The sequence below is a fragment of the Convolutriloba macropyga genome, chromosome 7, assembly GCF_964194025.1.
Source record: "Convolutriloba macropyga chromosome 7, txConMacr16.3, whole genome shotgun sequence".
Classification (NCBI taxonomy): Eukaryota; Metazoa; Xenacoelomorpha; order Acoela; family Convolutidae; genus Convolutriloba; species Convolutriloba macropyga.
Window position 1 is genome coordinate 54,225,461 of NC_134474.1, and position 21,035 is coordinate 54,246,495.

Sequence of the window (21,035 nt, forward strand, 5' to 3'; positions counted from 1 at the left end):
ATAACAACAATTTTAGTAAAAACTCAAGAAGTCAGTGGATGATAACAAATAGTTTCTAAGTAAACAATGCCGCAACTTATTCACAGCAAATCTTGCGCAAGTTCAATTTCATTTTGTTAGATCTTCAATAGAACCATCTGTGTCGAGAATCAGTAACAAAGCAAACAAACGCTCAAGACAAATATTAATGAAAATCAATAGTGACAAAGTCAAAAAAACATTACCTGCCCACAGACCAATTTAGATAGCAACATCTATGAACAATTAAAGCGTATATATTTCCCTTAGTAAAATATGCCGGAGAATCAGACAATAAGCGGAAACAAGATTCATTGTCGCATGCCAAAATTTTATCAAAAAATCGAGAAACAATTCCAAATTTGTTTTATTCTAAAAACCACGATGAAACCAGGAAACCAATAAAAGCCTGGTAATCAATTCGACGCTAATCAAATTCGGAAATGTTGAAATTAATAACATACATCAGCAAAAATTAAGCAAAAAATAGTAAAATGGCCATAAAATGTGAATACAATCAGTATAAAAAACAGTTGGGCATATAGTTCCTCCCCCACTAAGGTGGATCAGAACAAAAATAAATTGTACAATACAAATAGCCCTCTTCGAGAAGCAAAAAGCACAAGCTTCTAAGCTGCTTTATTATTTTTATTGCTAGCTTGGCATTACCTGAAGTTTGATCTGATCCACTGAAAAAATTTTCAATCTATAAGCAAAAATTACGATGCACATTTTTAGAACCGGTTTAATTGCTACCTTCGCCATGTCTTCACATTCCGCTTCTCTGAGAAATCTCAATAATTGTTATGTTACATCCTCAGAAATTTTACAAGGACAATTTTACCATGGTGTTACACTCACAAAAGGAACTAAAACGCTTCAAGAAATGACGCATCAATAAAAGCAAGAGATTTATTAACAGCTTTGACCAGATATCACTTTTCATCCCCAATTGGCCTCACGGCAATTAGACACTTCCTATCATCCTAGAGCAGTGAAAGCAACATTTCGTTTTATTCTCATTAAAAAAGTCAAGCGTCACTACAGTCATACAATTTTTAAAAATATTTGATAAAAATTAGTACTGGGGATGATTCCCATGCTTTAAAAAAAGACATATAAATAAGCTGGTCAATTGATTTGAAAAATTACACAATACTTTATAGCTTATGCAGCAGACAAGCATATTTACTTTGCTTCAATCTATAACACGGTCTCGAGAAACCTGTGAAGTTTTGAATTCATGAATTCTGACGGTCGTTGTTTATTTTCGTTGTTGTGTTGTGTACCTTACTGGCCTCACTTTCGTTAAACTCACTCAACTGGTTTGAAAAGAAAAATTTTCGAAAGTTAAATTGATCCTCGGTACGTATTAATTACAATTACACTTAATGGTTATGCCAACAAACCAGCCAAAATAAACATCTACAGATTTAATATTTGAACCAAAAAAGTTCAAACGAAGCTTGTTATTTTTTCCTTTAAATGCGTTTCCTGAAAGACTAGAGGTTTGTTTGCATAACCTGCTAAATTTAATAAACAACAGCTCGCTAGTTTGTCAATAATAAAAATAAACACAGAGAATACACATAAAAGTAAGTTTCACAGTCGTTGGCGTCTTTTGAACAGAGAACATTGACAAAAGCTAAGAAGAGCAAATTAAGAAAATAGAGAGAAAACGAAAGGAAATGAAGTCAAGAGGAAGAATTAAAAAGATAAAAATTGTGCACATAATTAAAACGAGAAACATTTCAAAGTCACTTATTAAGAAAATGAAGGGATAACAACAAACTTCAGAGTAACTTGATTGATTTTAAAAGAACAACGAAAAATAACGTCGAACAAAGAAATGTTGAACTCTGTAATAATAATAGCACATTGTGGTTGAATTTCGCTACACGGATAATTTTGTTTGCACTTGATGAAACGAACACACATCATCTTTGCTATTTCCTTTGCCAAATCAATTCAACAGGCGCCTGATTAAAATGTCCCATGTCACACAAGGGCAAAAAGTCGCAAATAAGTCTATCCTCTAAATTCCTTTAATCACATTTCAACAGCCCTAAGCATGAAACTTGCGTTTTTGAACAAGAACAGCTTCAGAAACCATTAACACTTTCTTCATGTAGAATAATAGATTTAATTGGACAAGTTTCAAGCTACTCGAAAGGAGTGTTTTAAAACCAATTCATCATAGTCGTCAAAACTAAATTATGGTATTAAGTTAAATTAACCACGGGCTTTACTAATTACTTTTTGACACCAACGCATTTTGGAACTACTACACATCACGTTTTACTAGACGGTTTAAAAGCACAGTTATTAACAAACTAAAACACACAGGACGAAGAAAGTTGGCTATTAATCTACACAAAATCAGACCAAGATATATATAAATCTAAAGCATAGTGGCCGATCTGAACAAGTAGATTGGTGTTGTTTTTGTTTTCAGAGAGTTTTATTACCAAAATAACTATCCAAAGTTACCTCTATGGTTTCAAACTATAGCGAAAGTAACAGTGGCTGGGTTTGTATGTATAGTAGCAATAAAATAGTGATAGTAAAATAGAGACAAAAATATATGTATATTGTTTATCTATATTTGTTTGCTTGTTTGTTCCTGGAAAGTGATGATTTGGAGTTGTGTAGTCGAATTGTTTGTCACTTGAGAATGGTAAGCTAAGTGAGAGAAAGAGAAAGACAGTAAGGATAAGTCATCATCATATGTCTGCAAAGTAAAGAGAAGGAGGACTTCTCCACAACTGAGGAGAAACCAGTTCATAACTACAAACTGCACTACCTCAAACTAACAAACCCAGCTCGCATCTCTCCAAAAATATAACCATCATCTAAAAAGAGTGAAACCAAACTATTATTAGACAGGTCACGAAAAATCACAACCCCCCCATCCCCGAATCAACTCATTTGAGTGAGCAAATGTTAGTTCAACGGCATTATTCATAGCGATTTTTCTCATTATTCATAGCGAGTTTTGTTGTGATCTTATAAATAGTACTCAATGTTAGCAAAATGCTTTGTCGAAATTTTGAGGAAAGTTTGCGGAAATTAAGAGACGCGAGCAGGGGTACGAGAGAAGTAAAGACAGTGAGTTAAAAGCAGAGAAAAATAGTAAAGTCTAAGCTACTAAATTGCACCCGTTGATTGGTTGTTTGAGATAAGATATAAGACATCAAAGGAACTAGTTATAAGAGCACAGCTCTACCAAACACACCTAACTAATCTGCAAACCACGCACCCTTTCCCAAACACCCACCACAACCCTCTTCACCCTTAGATCACGTGATCAGGGCACAGTGAGGAGGTGAGAGGAAGGTGCGAGGAGGCAGACTAGGATGGAGCGGATTGGAGTCTGTTTAAGTGGATTATGTTGCGGCAGGAGGAAGAGAATAGGGGAGAAGGGCGGTAGCGGAGACAGAGGGGGGGGGGGGAGAGGGGAGGGGAGGGGAGGGGGCTACAGAGTGATAAGGATTTAATTTATCCTGAATGACCAGATATTGGCAGGTAAGACACGTCATGTTGAGAGCCTTCAAATAAACGACAGCAAAGAAACAGGCTTTTAACATCAAAATCCATGAATATCAAATCCTTTTCAAATTTAATCCATTAGCTATTTTACACTTCAGTATTAAAATCTAAAAGCCTATCGACCATCAAATCAAATAGCACATACATCAAACAAACTGAGCTTCATCGGTGTGTAACACGGAGAATGAAAATGTGTAGAATTAAGAATGATAAACTGCACAGTAATGTTGCTCGCAGATTCATTTGAAGAGGCAGAATTAAAAGCGGATTCTTGATGGAGAGTAATGCAATAATGAATTCCTGTCGTCCAATTAGGGAAAGGAAGGAAGTCACGACTTATTCTTGAGACAGATTGGAGGCAGCATCAATGGAGAACCAATGCAGACAACAATGTCCACTTTCTTGTCTTCAATTCATCACTCAATATCATCACCTTTTAACATATATATATATATGTGTGTGTGTGTGTTTCTAATCACTCCAAGTCAACATATTCTCATATTTCACATACCATTTTACCACACATCCATCTACATCAGTTGAGAGGCAAAATGTAACATGGGAGCCTTGAGACTTGGAGTAATTTGATCGCAATCAAGTTACATTTATAATAGTGACTTAGAACAGTTTAGGATAACATTAGCATGAGTAAAATAAAGTCTTGTGAAGTTTTTTAACTTTTAATGTCAAAAATAGAGCGCAGAACAGTTTAATAATGCGACGTTTGTTCCAGGTAAATTTTGTTGTTTGTGTCGTGTGAGTCCAAACAACTCGATTGCCAGAAGAGCTATTGACCGTGACTCAATTGAGATAGTTAGATAGATATAGAAGAAGAAGAAGGAGAAGACAACTTTGCAAGCGACGCTTTTGATTGATTGATTGCAACATGGCTGCATTGATAATGGGGCTTGTGAATCACAGGTACGTGTCTACTACACACATACGTGTGTTGCTTCCACCACCACTTGATAATGAGCGACTCAATTCAGAGCGTAGATTGCGGACCCGACATTGCTCGTGTTGTTGAATGCCTGGGACGCTAGGTAGTCGTTGAAGCCAGCGGCTGCGGCAGCTGCACTGCTTTGGTTCTGTTGCCAGAAGTTCCCAGCCAGCAAACTAAGCTGGTTCATGTTCCAGTGCATCCCATTAGCATTCATTGCATCGGCCGAGAACCTGTATGGATGATCGTTGAAGTCGTTGGAGTTTTGCTGGAGGAGGTGATCTCTTTCTGCCATGTCGAAAAAGCTCATGGATCTCTCAAATATGGAAGTAGTTTGCGATAAGGAGTCTTTGTCCACGAAGTCTAGGATATTGTCCAATGGCGATGATAGGGAACTTGTTCCACTATTTGTGCTGCTACTGCAACTACTACTACTATTGCTGCCTTCATCAGGTAAGCTACGCGAGCACTCGCTCTTCTGGTCATCGAACTCACCTAGCTTGTCATTTGATATGAGCTCCTGCTCGTGTTCTTGGCTAACATTGCTCGAGCTTCCTTTGCTGGGTGTCTTGAGGAGTCGACAGTCCTCCATGGAACCGGAACTCTGGAGGCCATCGATTGATCTGATTGTGATGGGAGATGCACGGGCAGTTCTCTTGATCGGACTCGCAGTTCTAGGAGTGAAACAAGAATTGGATCCTCCTTTCAAAGTGTTATGGGCTTTGGTCATTTCTTCTCGAGACAACTTTGTCAGACATCCGTACTCGCCGACTCTGTAACTCACTTCCAGGGGATCGATCCATAGAATAAATTCAGTGGGCAATATCTCTGTCAGCTCTCGTTTCGCAATTCCACAAGCAGATCCCGCTTTGCATATCCGAGGGTCCAGACCCTTTCTCGTATTCCGAATGCAACGATAGGCACTGCCCCGTTCCGGGAATTCCTCGAACCAGTGATCTTGGAACCTTGCTTGAAGATCGTCGAATAGTTGGTTGATGAACTTGCAAATGACATCGTTGGACACTTTTTGCGATCGTTTTAAAATACTGGCGATAAATAATACCGCAGCCGAGACTTCGTGTAACATTCTGGCTTAACAACACGTCTTGGTCGGCAAACACTTTCGATCTGAAATAAGTCGTTGGTTATTAAACACAGATGAATGACCGGCAAAATGTCTAATCCTCTATTTCAAGTGACTAAAACTTCACAATTTCTACCAACCAAGTAACAGGGGGGTTTAATTTAATTCTAACAGCGAGATATAAAGTGTTCCGTTCAATAAGAAACTGTAATTTTGAACAGGCTCAGTGAACGAACGTTTTATAGCGAAGCGATAGATATAAAGATTGACTTATTGTCAAATGGACTTGGAGCTTGCTTAACTGTAGGCGAAGAGAACCAACCGCACAGGCAGCTTAGGAGTTAGAGTTTAATCTAGGTTAGCTAGCGACTATTTCGAATAAAAGAGAACAAGAGAGCGAGAGAGAGAGAGAGAGAGAGAGAGAGAGAGAGAGAGAGAGAGAAACAGAAATAGTCAAGTAACGTTACAGCTTTACTACAATTCTCTAGCTTCTAGCTTTAACTGAACTGAAGCAGGAAAAACTACTGAAATATAAAGCGGAGCGTTGCAGCGAATAGGGAAGCACGCAAAAGCCGTATTTTGTTCCTCAAAAAAATTTTTAACATTTTTTTCCAATTTTAACATTCACAGCACACGCACGTTGAAGACCAAACAGGCACGCACAAGGCTAAAATAAAAAGGACTGAAGAAAGGGGAGAGATGAATAAAAGAAACGCAATGGAATTAGAAGCGACCAGTAACGGAAAAAAGGAAAGGAAAAATAAGAATAGAAAGCGACCTATAGAAGGAACAAACGGTAGATATAGATAGATTGTTACAAGACCTAGTAGCAACTACAAGAGAGGGAGAGAAAAGGGATAGATAAGGCTTCTTACTAGTTATACTTCACTTGTAAGATACAAGACAGCTATGACCACAGCCACTGTAGCACATGCGGGCAAGTAGAGGAATAGTAAAGGGGAGGGGAGGGGGTTAGCTTAGCGGACAAATGAAAGGATCGTAGGCGAATTTGAATTGGCTCCTCTGATATCAAGGCCAGTCCATGTTGGGTTACAAATTTGATTACATTTATTTAGACACTTTGAAATAACACCGAGCAAACTTCACGGCACAAAATTACGTAGGTGTGAGTAATGACCATGTAAAGAGACATGAAAGAAGTGCGTGTATACTTACTAAGAGTGGGCTATATAGGGAACCAGATTTCAATTGATAGAAACTGCAGCACCACTGGAAAAGTATAATAGCCAGGAGAGAAACCTAGATACAACAATAATCCGGGCAAATTTGCAGTTATAAAAGGATAGAAATTTGAGTAAACCTGCGGAAACAGCGGAAATTTGAAATGTGTTTCTTTGTTTACAAATCTCTGGAAGGCATTCAACGAGCTACGGAATTTTGCTCAAAGTAAAGAGTTGGTATTTGAAAACCGTGCAACAAAATCTAGCAAGTGTAACTCCGCTCAAATTGCTCTTTGCGCTTTAGCTAATTTGAAAGTCATATATAGATAGAAAAGAAAACACGTCATGGCTTAAGATAGCCATAAATAACTATGACTTGATATTACTGGTCCAGGCAAATCAGTCCAAATTTAGTCACGTACACACCACTCTGGCACGCATAAACCGCCTCTGCCACAAATGCAGACCAGCAAAAGCAGAAAAACGAACTGAAAATACAAAATTCACTTCAAAAACCTCTTGAAAGCTTCGAGAACATTCGGTTCTCTCGCATTAAAATCTGACTGGTAAGAAAACGACGCAGATTAAAAATATAAATAGACCCCTAAAGTATCAGGTTCAAGCATGGTCAATTTCCATCCTGTTATTAGCTGAGATAAGCAGGAAATACAGTGCGTTACGGCAGGAACAAATAGATATTTTTCATCTATGAATAAATGCATAAATTTGATGCCTATATTTTACGTCATAACTAGCTCAATTTCCCGGCATGAATAAAATATTAACCAAACATTTTCACAATTCATCATTCGGGAGTTAATATATCACCGAATTGAAATGTCGCCTGCCATATTAATGGCCATCGTTAATCAATGATGATCAAAATTCGCACTAAGATTACGATAAATATAACTTAGTGCAATTTGACATTTATTCAAAACCATGACCTGCAAATAGTTGGTCACAAGACATTTGAGCGTGGACCTTTTCTTCAAATCAAAGTTGGACTTTTACCCAATTAAATCACTCCTACACGCCCTCGTAATAATTACTTTTATCAGAACATTAGATTTGATATTGAGGCTTAAGCAACATGTTAAAATGTCAAGCTCAAACAAATTAGAATTCAGCATCACATTCTGTTCAAACACGGAGGAGCCGCTTTCAGAAATATTTCTAACATCGCTCACATATTTGAAGCTCTAAATTAATACAACTCGCCGACAGCTTCAGGCTCAAAATATACATTAAAATGTTACTGCTTAAGGATAAAAAGTGACTATTTGGTGCATTTGAATGTTGATGAAATTCAACAAAATTACAACTGAACTTACAACTTTAGTTCTCAATGCATGAACTTCTTAGGTTTCATCAAAGTTAAATTTTGCCATATAATCAAATACAAAAAGTCTAATTAGGTTTATTTCGAATCCGAGGAGAACAAAAATAAGTCAACCGGTGTGTTATGATATAAAAATGTTGACAGGGGAGAGTTTAACTGCGTCGCAATGACGACAAGCATTTTATGAAAAGACCAATCAAGAACTCCAGACAGCTTGAGCAATAACATTGTCTCCTTCAAGTCTCTTCATGTAACAGTATGCTCCAAAAAACGTTATATAGAATCGAAAGATCCAAATCACGTACGATGATGCCGTTTTACGTTTAGTTGAAGACTTGCAGTATAATCATGATCAATTTGAAAAATCAGTTGCAATTGTTATTGATCTTGCCAAATCGTTCAACCCAATATCGCATCAATATTCTTCAGAAACTTAAGTGCTTACAGATTTTGAGATAACGCTGTAAAAACGTCATTTCTTGCTGACAGAAGGCAATGTGTATAACTAGACCAATTTTTTTTCAGAACGGACAATAATCAACCATGGTGTTCCTTAGCGAATTGTTTCGGGGCCTCTCATTTCCTTGCTCTATATCAATGAATTTTAGGAGAAGTAAAAGTGAATTTTAAAATAAGTCAGTTGGCGGATGATACATGTTTTTATATCAAAAACAAAAAATATTGACGAACAAAAGAAATTTCCTCTCGGTGTTTTAGAGAAAACAGATAAGTGCATTAACCAAAACAGGTTAACAAAGAATGCTGACAAAATGCTCAAAAGAATTCCGGAAAAAAATTCAAAGGAGAACGCATAAAAGCAAAAAAAACTGCAGATATTTAGGCGTTAAGATTGATTCAAACTTAAGCTTTCAAAATCAACTCAATAAAGTTATTTCAAAAATGGCAAACGCCATACGATCAATTTACATTGTACGTCATGAAATAACACTTGGAGCACCACTATTGTTGAAGAGAACCCTAGTACTCTCATATTTAAATTTCAGTGGGCATTAAAAAAATCTGAGCAATTCATCAACACAACGGATAAACGACAGATAAATTGTGGAATCAATATATGGTACATGATAAAAAATTTGAAAGGTCAGAGATCTTTTTAATGAAAACTGACATTTTACCAGCAGAATTGCTAATCACTCAAATGAGTAAATCCAACTTAAGTGATTTCTATACTTCAAGAAATGCATTTCGCAAAGATAACTTTTTATGGGGGTAATGTTTTTGTAAGAAATTGCAGAACAAAATAACTGATCACATTAAAAGCAAGCAACGCCTCTTGAAAACTAAAAAGCATTCTGAAATGAAATGAACTTCCGCTTGAAAAACGAGAAGTAAAACAAATTTTAAAAACTGTTATATCATCTGCTTCAGCAAATTAAAATGCTACCATGGGAAAGAATTAGCTACTCCAGAATTTAATATAATACGTAGTAGAAAATTGAACCCTTAATTTTGGTTAAAAATATTGTACTGAAAAATATAATACATAAATTAAACGTGACTTGCAAAATTTAACCGAAAGGTTATGAAAATAATTCACTTGTCGAAGAAAAACATTAATTAACTAAGAACCTGTTTTTGGTTTAATATAACTTTCCAACAATGATTCTTATGGCAATTAAAATTATTACCCATTGTTCCGACCGAATTTAGCTGGAGGTGAATAAAATCAAAAGGCTATTTTATCAGCTACCAGCGGCATCATTGTAAATTCCATTAAATTGAGATGATAATCGGAGAACTTTCGGAATTTGATTTATTTCGCAAAGTTATCGCAAACTGAAACTCTTTTTACATCTGGTCATTCTTTTTCAAAATAACACATTATAGGCTAGCTACTATTTTGGAAATTTGAACCATAAGGTCATTTTCTATATTTAGCATTAATAGCCTCATTATCAGGAATGAAAAGGCGACAGCTCAATTGCTCAAAACAGCTCAGTTGAAAGACTAATAGAACAGGACAGAGCGTAGAGAAGTGAAACAGAGCCGCAAATTGCCTGCAAATAGCCGCCGTTGACGCACATCGGGATTAAAACAGAAAAAAATGAGAGAGAAATTGACAGAACTTTTTTGTTTTTCATTGTCAGAGTGTTCCAATTAGGCCTGAAATTTCAGTTGGATTCTACAACCTTAATCAATTCAGCTTCTAAGCTGAAGACTTTTAATCTAAGTACTAATGTCTAAGTACTAATCTTAATATTAATACTGATATCAATGAAAGTTGCAAACCTAATGCACTATGACTTACTGACCGGGCTTTATCGGTTTATCCCGTTTCTTTTAAATTTGCTCTTTTGACATTGACCGTATTCGCTGCTTTGCGTAATCCAATTCGTGAAAAAATTTTAAATCATTTCAGTGGAAACAGTCAGGGGTTAGTCACGAGTAAAGCGTGAAAATCATGACTTATGCAAAACAAAAACGTGATCAAAAGGAAAGGCAAACTAAGAAAAGGAGAGCGCCTAAAGATTAACTTGTTGAGAGACTGACGGCGGCTATTAATGAAGAAAACTACGCGGCGAACACGAATGCCTGTTCAACTGAACTTTGATTTTATTAAATAAAATCACGTTTTGGTGATGATCAAGATCAATTTTACAAATTTACAAATTTTTCTCTATAAACTTTATATAAATCATAATAGTTGGTAGGGTAATTCGTTCTAGGGTAAGTTGCTAGCGTGAGTCTGCATTTTCAAAAGTTTCTTCTAATCAATCTTAACTCAGAACTTTTTGAGCATGACAAATAGAAACCCACTAACGTCCGATGAATTCCTGGGCAATTTCTGGACAGCCGGGGCATTTTAACCTAGAGAGGGTGTAGCCTAGAAAGGTTTTATGTGTGGAAAAAAGAGTCCCCATAGGGGTTCGAACCCCAATTCTGCAGGTCGGCAGTTGAACATCTTAACCACTCAGCTACAAAGACTTTGATTCCCCGTTTGCTCACAATCGTTTTAATCAACAAACTTTATTTCAGAACGAGAGCAATATATAGCACTCAAAAATGAAGACACGAAATCAAAGAATGTCCTGGAACGACAGCGCAAATATGGCCAAGAAAAAATTTTGCACAAAAAAAATAAACAAGTGTACTATAATTGTTTCGTTCGAAGGCAATTAAAAACAGCAAGAATAGCAGTCAAATTGCCGCACATCAAAAAAATTTATATGTAAAATCTAAAAATTTTCTAACTAAAATTACTTTCTTCAACATTAGAGGCAGTTTCAACTTCAGAGGCTCTTTTTGCCATTCCACCGCTAGAGAAATTGGTGCTTTTATTTGACTTCTCTGTGAAATTTAAAGTAAAAAGAAGATCTTAGAAAAAAGTTGGCTCATCAAAATAATCCAAAGACTTTCAATAGTAAAAACAACAACGAGACTATAATAAATCTCGCTTTTGGTTGGCTTTGTCATTATCAACACAAAGTTGTCACTAATATTAACAAAATGGGATAGAAATTTCTCGAATTTGAAGAAAATTACGCCTAAGTAATTAAAATTACGGTAAAATAATGCCGAATGTTAGCAAAAACTGGACAATTACTCGAAAAGATAAAATTTGATGATCCTTTATAAATTACAATTCTACGCTTGATGTGCGGTCGAATGATACCACCAAAACTTTGAACAGCCAAAAAAAAGTTGAGCATGTAGTTCCTCCACCCCCCCCCCCCCCCACACAGAAACTGTCTGCACTCAGAATAAAAATTAACAGCTTGCCTGTGGTGCTTTGAGCGATAGAATTTAAAAACTACACTAACGTCTTCGAGTTTCTAAAAATAGCTCTCCGATGGTAAAACGGTTAATACAACTACTAACATGACTGTGACTGTATTTCTTTTCAGATGTTATGAATGAGACAGTTAATGCGTACAAATGCACCAGCAGAATTCTGATTTCAGAATTTTCTCTTCCGTAGTAGAAACAGGTCTGCCGACCAAGGCCTCATTAATTCTGAAGAGATATTCTTCTCAAAATCAAAATAACCCACAATGGAAATTTTGATACAAAATGTACTCGAGTCGGTTGGACCGCAAACTAGCCTCTGGTTATGTTATTATAAGCGTATAATTAAACGCTGCTTTGATAACGTCTAGGTCCCCTTTTTGTGTGAACTTTAAAAACACATGCGCAAAGCGCGTCATCTTTCACTTTAATCAAAACAAAAACAGTGCGTGGACTGAACGGCGACTTCATTTTATTCTACTGCTGTTTATGAATAAAACATCGGCTAGATTGAACAGAGGCGCTAGAATTTTTCAAATATGCGCAGATGGTATTAAAGCATAAACAAAATATACAATACATATCTACACTAATTCACGCATTACATTGTTCAAAATAGCATGTGACTACACAAGAGTAAATTTCAAAAACGGTTCACGACCAAAGCAGCAAACAAAATTTATTAGAGATGAAGAAAAATTCCTTAACCGCAAAAAAGGCAACTTATTTTTGTTCAATTTAAGGGGAGGAATTAAATTTAAGCTGCGCTGAAAAATGGAAACGTTTGTTTGGCTTGTGTACAACTGAAAAACAAACAGCTATTCAAAATCGCTCATCAGCATGACAAGTAGAACGCAAATTGAGTACAAAGAGCTCTTTGAAATCAAATAAAAAATGGTTAAACTTTTCAAAATCGTTCTTTTCAAAAGAAGCCTTAATCAACTCCCTTCTAACCAGTCATTCCATTATGCGCTGCAAGATAAGATTATCCCTTAGCAAGGTTGATCAAAATTCGGTCAGAGAAAGACAGAAAGGGGCCATCTATAGCTTAGCATTAGAGTAATGCAGGATAAAAAGTGTTGGTTCTATTTTAGTTGTAGCATTGCAAGCCCCAGGACATTTTAGGTAGACTTTGGCTAGATGAATTAACTTCACTATACGGAGCAATTTCCTTTTCCCTTCGAGAGGACTAGAATAATTCCATCCTCCTCCATTTTCAAATCAATTTGGCCTTTTGTTATCCTCTGCGAAGCAAAATCCATTAAAACATTAGGATGTCCTTTCCTCCCTTCCCTCGCAATCTCATTTCCATATAAGGAAGATGTTAGGCAACATGCTGCACAGATTAAACACAATAATTGCTTGACGCAAAACGATAAATCAATGACATGAAAAGCACGGCTCATCATTGGTATAATGCTTTACAACAATAACTCCCTCCGCTGTCGATAATGGTTCAATTCCTAAAATAAAACGCAGCAGCAGCAGTCGCACAATTAACCTGAACATAAATCAACTACTGCAACAATAAACTGACTCGGCAGAATAAAGAATACAACAATGATTCCATAAACAATCAAATTACGCCTGCTACTAAATGCTAATTACTTAGGAGCCGTTCTAGTGCAAAAAATAGCATCAAAAATGTTGATAGATGTAATCGCTTTTTTGTACAGTTCTCTTTCCAGATACAGTGTACAAAAAATTTGACAATGAAACAGTCAAAGACCTAAGTATCTTGTATCTTGACTTCGCGAAAGCTTTTGACACCGTACCACATAACGTCCAGATACAAAAGCTTCATAATATCGGCATTGGATGAAAGTTAATTGAGCTAAATTTGTCTTATCTAACGAACTGAAAGAATATGTGAAAATTAACAACGAGGAACCTGGTTTCCAAGAAGTTACCAGTGGCGTCCCACAGGGTTCGACACTAGGACCTCATTTCTTCATCATTTTCATCAATGACTTGCCTGAAAAGCTAACCAATGTAATTTGTTTTTGGTTTTGCTGATGATATGAAACTAATAAGTGAGAACCAATACAAAAGAGAAACCGCAATTTCAAATTTGTCAACTTGTTGTAAAGACAATCAAATGAGACTGAATTATGGCAAACCGCACCTCTTCAACGTCAAAGAAGTAAAACGGCGTCTATTGATCACCATCTGCTAGATCGAGTAAAAATCAACGCTTCCTTGGGCTCCAAGATTCAGCAAACCTTTCTTGCAATGAAAACTGCTCATTCAGGAGACGAAAAGGATTATGTGCACTTTTCAAACTCAGAAATACTTCACTAAAGTGTCAAAAAAAGCTAAAACTAAACGCTTATTAAAGTTAAGTGGTACCGATTAATACCTAATGCTCTCAGGAATTACTACCAAACAAGTTACAAAAGTAATCGCAACATGGATTTTAATAGAAAAACGGAACTATAAACAGCGACTTTTAAATTTAAAATTTTTTCCTAACAGTCACTATATTGAAATGCATGACTTACTGTACCTTATTAAGGATCCATTCTGTTTTACCCCCAACCCTCAGGTGTTTTTTTACACCCCCGTTACAAATTATATGTTATATAGCACGTTAGTATATAAAAAATAGCTCGTGCGTCTTAGGGCAAAAAAAAGAAATAAGCCAACAAAGCTGGGGAACCCTTATTTCTTTGAAGGAAGGTAAAAATGATTTCAAATCTTAAATGTATTCCAGAAAGTTCGACACATCAACAGAGCAGACGAGAGCTACACATTAGCAAAGATCGACTACAAACTGACGAAAATTTTTCCACGGAACAAAAATTAACAACCTGGTGCTTAAAGTGAATTCAAAATATGGGAAATTCTTTAAAAAAATGTCCAAAATAATTTGGCAATACTTTTGAAATCACTACACAGAAAGTCAAATATACTTGGCGCATCATATACAAATGTGGAAACTGCAACAGCAATCGGAAACCTGCAAACCTGGACAAGTTGATGGGTGCAAAACCCAGAAGAACGATCAACAAATCCCATTCATCATGCATACGGATAACTCAACAACTCCTGGAATTGTCTTTTTTGTCAAGAAAAAGACAGAGGACAAGGAGAAGTGCCGAATTGTTCAATGAAATTTTCGCAAGTTTGTTTCATAAACAAAAGGAACTAACAGTAAACAAGAGCTATGCTGTCAAAAAAAATTCCGCCAGATTACACAAGAACAAAGTCATTGGAGTACTAGGAAAGCAGAAAAAATCTAAGTCTACTGAACCGGGTGGTATTGGAAATGTCTCTCAAACGTACAGCCGAGCCACTCTGCAATACATTCCACATTCTCTACCAGAATACTATTAACAAAAAGCTTATTTCCTGAACAGTGGAAAGTGGGCAAAAATTCACTTGTACACAAAGGAGGCAGCAAGCAAGGACGACGTCATCTACTACCATCCTACTATTCCTACGAGAGACTAATCGTCAACAAATTGTATCCCCTTGCTAAAGCGAAATTGCACCCAAATCAAATTGGATTATCAAAAAAGAGGTCAGTGACATTGCAAATGATGATCTCTCTAAACAAATTGTACAAACTATACGACGATGAAGCAGTAAAGCAGCTAAGAATAGTTTACTTTGACTTCGCAGAAGCATTCAATACGGTGCCACACACAAAACTCATAAGTACAAGCGTTTGGATTTGGCGGGAAACTATTGAGACTCCAAGCATCATACCTGTACCAACCCAAACAACAAATCCAAGTAAATGGAACTATGAAATATTTTACCAGTCACCAGCGGAGTTCCACAAGGCTCCTTGCTTGGGTATTGCTATTTCTAATTTTCATAAACAACTTACCCGAAGAAGTACGCATCGGCTATGGATTCGCAGACGGCTTTAAAATGGTCTTTACCAGCAAACACCATTCAATCAAAGAGAAAAAGGCAATAACTAAGTGGTGCGAGTCAAACGCCATGAAATTGAACGTTAAAAAGTTCTCAATTTTAAATCTGAAGGGGGAGCTCGATGGTACCTTGTATGACACTCAGGTCCAGAAGTCCAGAGCTAAAAATGATCTTGGAATAAAGTTAAGTCGAAATCTGACGTGGACTGAAGACTCCACACAAAGAACAAGCAAGGCGTTCCACTGAGTCTTGGTAATCAAAAGGAGCCTGTCCCGGAATAGCAAACTAAACTCAAATTAAACGCATGTATCGGATACATAAAGCCACATTTGAGCTACAGATCGCCTATTGCGTATCCAAATGTGCAATCACTGAGAAAATTGAAACGCGTTCACTATTATTTTCTAGTTGTTCACGCATTTGCATAAAAACCGCCTGTTTCAATAGTTTCGAAATGTAACTTAGGTTTGAGAGAAATGCTTTAAAAAAACAGCTACCTAGTGGTTTTCTGGTAATGGTGTGACCTACGAAGACTGAAAAATTCCAAGCTCCTGCCAGTATAGCTTTACCTGAACTCCACGACATACTTCACCTTCTTGCCTTGATCGAGGGTAAACATGACATTGATCCGACATTGTCTGTTTCAACACCAGCTACGCAAAGAACGCGACAAAGCACCAGGAGTGAACTCAGCATCCCAAAAATTACACTACAGAAAACTGGAGACAACTTTTTTGCCAGATCAACTTTCCTCTTCCAAATGCTTTTATTATTATTATTATCATAGGTTTACGCACCATTCACAAACTCAAAAGTGCTTTCAAAATTAAAGATTAAATAAACTTTTCAGTTTCTTTCGATTAGCAAACTCATTGGTTTCATTTCAAAAGGCAACTTATTTCATTGAGAAGGAACAGCAAAACTTGATGATCTTTGCCCAATTCAGTCCTGACATTAGGAACCTTCAAATTGTCTGCATAGTGGCATCTAGTCACCGTATTATTTCGGAAACCTAATGCCCCAAGATACACGGGAATTTTCCACAGATGCTGAACCAAACGGTAACCAAAGAGCAGAAATTTGTAGTGGACACGTTGTTTCATGGGTAGCCAATAAAACTGTTTGATAAAATTTGCTGTTGGTAAACCACGTGATAGTCTAAAAATGAGACATGCTGTGTTAATTATACGCTGTAATTTCTGTGTACTATCCGCAGGTAGTCAATAGTACAGTAAGTTGCAGCGATCTAGTCGCGAGAGAATCATTACGCGAACTATCGCGATCAACGACCTTATCTGGACTGTATCTCTGATGGAAAAAATTGTTCGCAGGAAATAACATCTTAGACACACAGATCTAAAATGTTTTGTATATAAGATCTGAAACCTAACTTGAAGCCCATCAAAGTAAATTTATTAGAAAAGTTTGCATCTACTGGAATTTCAATATCGCAAATTAAACTATTCGTTCTACTTATAAACATTAACTCACTTTTATTTGAGTGTAATCGGAGCTTAGCACCACTGAACCACTTTTGCAGAGTTATAGGTATCAAATCAAAAGCCCCCTGATTTATCAAAGCATGGTAAACAAAACAGAAAACAGTGTCAACGGCAGAAAAATAATAAGTGACATTAAGACGTTCAAACAGAACTTCAAGAGGAACATGAGAGCATGAAAAAAAGAACCGGACTTAGAACATATCCTTGAGGAACACCCAATTTTACAGTTCTTGGCATGAACATTCACTATCAATCAACACTTTTTGAGATCAACTCTCAGAAAACTAATTAAAAAGCTAAGCACTTTATCTTTGAAACTCAGACTTGTTTCAAGAATCGAAAGAAGTCCGATAGATCAACTCCGATTAAAAAATTGCTTTTTTCTTATCTAAATTGAGAGCAAATCATTTGTCACCTTAACGATGGCTACCTCTGAAGAAAAAACTTCCTGCAGGCACTTTGGTATTCACTAAATAGACCAATACTTTCTAGTTGTTCACGCATCTGCATAAAAACCGCCCGTTCCAATAGGTTCGAAATGTAACTGAGGTTTCAGATGGGTCGATAATTTGAAAATTTTTCGCTATTAGAATTTTCTTTCTTCAAGGGGGCTTCACAATGGCCATTTTAAAGGGCTAGGGAATACATCCTGCCTTCAGTAAAAAATTAAAAAGTTTCAGGTCGAGAAAATAATAATCTGGAAATGACTTTACAAGATGTGTCGGAATGATGTTCAGTGGAGATGTACTGTTTGACGACGCCGAAATCAAATCTCGAAACAGACTTATCGACAACTCTGCGAACGAACTCATTGAGTTAGCTTCTGCTTTCAAAATTTCACGACCTATCGCAGTGGGAATCGATGCAATATTAGTTTCCACTTTAGATACGAATAACTCGTTGAAGTCGTTAGCATGCTGTTTTTTGTTTTCATATTTTGGGAGCTGCTCTACATATTAATCAAAGAGCAATTTTAAGTTGGCAAACTTTTTATGTCTACATTTTTCCATCAATGCATTTTCAATGTATATTCTAAGCTTCAAAGAATTGTTCAAAATACATTTGGGTAACATTTTCAAACTCAGATTTTAGAACTCATGTTTTCGACTTTTTATATTTACACTCTGCTTTTCTCTTTTTTCGTTTTATAATCAAAAGCTCATCAAAAAATTGGCATTGATGTTAAGTAAAGGTTTTTATTTTGAGTGATAGAACGGAATCCAAAATATTCTCTTTAAATCTGACATACATATCCTAAGCTTCATCAATACCTGAGGCAAAATCAAACTTTAAGCATGGCTACAATAACTTAACAAAACTGTCTTTCAATTTCTATATATTAACTGGTGTTGAGATTTGCGTCCTTTCACATTGCTCAGCGAGAAAATAAACGAATGGTCCGAACAAGTAATGAAGTTACTCGATTTAGCATTAATTGAAAAATTATTTGACGTTATAACATTGTCAAGAATCCCACTACTTCTATGCTTTTTTATCGCAGAGGAACTGAGTCAGGCCGAAATCTTCAAAAAATGAGTTCCACGTTTAAGGTTCATCGTAATTTACAGTCAGTGCAATGTTAAAATCACCCAGTTGAACCATCTTGTCGAATTGTAGCCTTTTTCAAAAAGAATAGTAGTGATGAATGAAAGATTTTAATCCAGGCGGTCGATAAACAGCGATTACTCAATAAGTGGTAGCCACAACAATGAAAGGCATAATAGCATTCCAAAAACTCGAGCCAAAATTTTCAAAATGGAGATCACATCTGTAAAACAGGCAAACTCCACCTACTCTTCTTATTCACCCTAGTTGAACTATAGAAAATAAATCCTGGGGACAACACCCCTTTACAATAAAATCGACAAATCAGTTGTTCATAATTCATGATTCTATACATACTCCAAAACTAATTTCATTTACTTCCAAGAGGGCAATTACATCTTTCAATTTGTTTCTGACAGAGGGTATATGTAGATAAAGACTTAGTTCTGTAGATCTTTGTTTCATATTTTGATCAAATTGAGGACTGGCCAGTATTTATTTTGATCCATTTTTTATTCAATCACGGGCGGCTTCGTTCAGGTAAAATCTTAACGTAACGTTTCAAGGCCGGAAATCAGCTAATTCAACTTTCTCATCAAGCATAAATACACCATGGAAAGCTTTCAAGTGAGCTTCTGACAACTAAAGTTGGCGAATATGAACTAGTTCCACGTTATTTTCTGCACAGTACTCTTCCATATCTGATGCTATTTCGTTCTGACACAATCGACCTACATATAAATGACGACACTTTGGGGTTTTTTGATACCATTGATGACTGTTAGATTGGTGTTCATTACTGTTTTTCCTCCTTGGTTGATCTTGCTTTTTTCTGTACAGTTTCAATTTCAACAGCTTTTCTCTTTTTGTTTGCTGTCGCTCTGTGATAACTGGATGAGCTGTCGTTTTGATTCCTGGCGGATCCACTTTTTGCAGCTTTTAGAAAAGGGAATTCCGGCTTCTTTATCAAAGCTGTCTCATTGCGTATCATTGTCACCTCGCTGATCAGAGAATCAACACAATCGGGCTTTTTCTCAACGGTCATAATTCCGTCCAGCGCCGATAGTTCTGCAGTAAAAATAAGAGTACAAACAGCACATGACCAGTAGATCATTCCTTTGATAATTGCTATAATTGAAATTTCCAAAGAAACAAAGTGAACATATATTTTCTTACATTTGACACAAAATGCACTCACTTGTACATTGCAAGGCTCGTTACAAATATTGCACAGAGGTTCGCGCGGTGGCGGCAGTCTTGGGGGCACCATTGTAACTTGGGATAAAATAGGGACAAAGGGAAGTGGCCGCTAGGGGCCTAAACTATTTGGATTAACAAATGTGAGAACACTCACCCCAAAAAGTTTGACTGAAAAATATTTAGTATGGCCAAAAAAGAAGGAAAAAATCAAGCAGATGAGGAGAAATATAGCCAAATGCTTGATATCAAATATGCTATCGTAGATAATTCTCGTATGAATTCATCCTCCGGAATCTGAAGTCCCCAGTAACTGGTTCTATCCAAACAAACTCCGACCACTGATACCACCGTTAATAAATACAATCAAGAGCTGAAACAATTAAATAGCCTCCCGGGTACAGTGGGGGACTATTGAATGAGTTTATCAGAACAATTAGGCAATATTCTGTCTAGAAACCTTAGCAAACAACCAACAAATGAACAAACACACCCTTAAAATATTTTGGAGCCTCTTCCTTGACAAATATGATGGAAACAACTCCTGCACCTGGAGACTATTCTGCAGATGCAACAACTGTAACTCCAACAGAAAGCTCATATCGAACCATTCAAACTTCAAATTGAACTGAAACTGTTCAGGGTGCAAACACTTGAGTAAACTCAAAATCTTATTCTACTACTGATACTACAGCTACAATAGCAAAATTCATTTTATACTAATACAAACCTTAGAATGAGGTTTGTGGTGCAATGATGGGAGGGAACAATTTGGCTGTAATTAATTAACATAACCTACTAACGTCGGAAGATATGCTCTCAAACAACCAGCGAGCGATTGGCTTCATCAGTAGCCAGTCACTGTTTAGTGAATCCAGCTTAGTTCAATTGAAAGGGCGTGAGATAAAGGTAACAGAGGATATCAAGTCACATAACAGCAGCTGAAAAGCGGCATCAACAAAAGAGTCGAGAGAGAGATAACGTGCAAGAGATCAAACGTGAACGAGAAAGATATTGAAAGGAACCCCAACCGACACACACACACAGA

The 21,035-nt window shown here is 36.6% G+C and overlaps 1 protein-coding gene across 1 annotated transcript; it reads right to left on the reverse strand.

The window, feature by feature from the left end:
* Nucleotides 1-1,355: 1,355 nt before the first annotated feature.
* On the reverse strand, nt 1,356-7,057 carry LOC142343161 (uncharacterized). The gene is made up of 2 exons (XM_075394856.1): nt 6,768-7,057; nt 1,356-5,635 (listed from the first exon to the last, which is right to left on the reverse strand). The coding sequence occupies exon 2, from the start codon at nt 5,592-5,594 to the stop codon at nt 4,548-4,550; it is 1,047 nt and encodes a 348-aa protein (XP_075250971.1). The 5' UTR covers nt 5,595-5,635; nt 6,768-7,057; the 3' UTR covers nt 1,356-4,547.
* Nucleotides 7,058-21,035: the final 13,978 nt, after the last annotated feature.

What these genes read in the sequence shown, in the direction of transcription:
- LOC142343161 (XM_075394856.1), bottom strand. Translation starts at nt 5,594, where the DNA reads ATGTTACACGAAGTCTCGGCTGCGGTATTATTTATCGCCAGTATTTTA.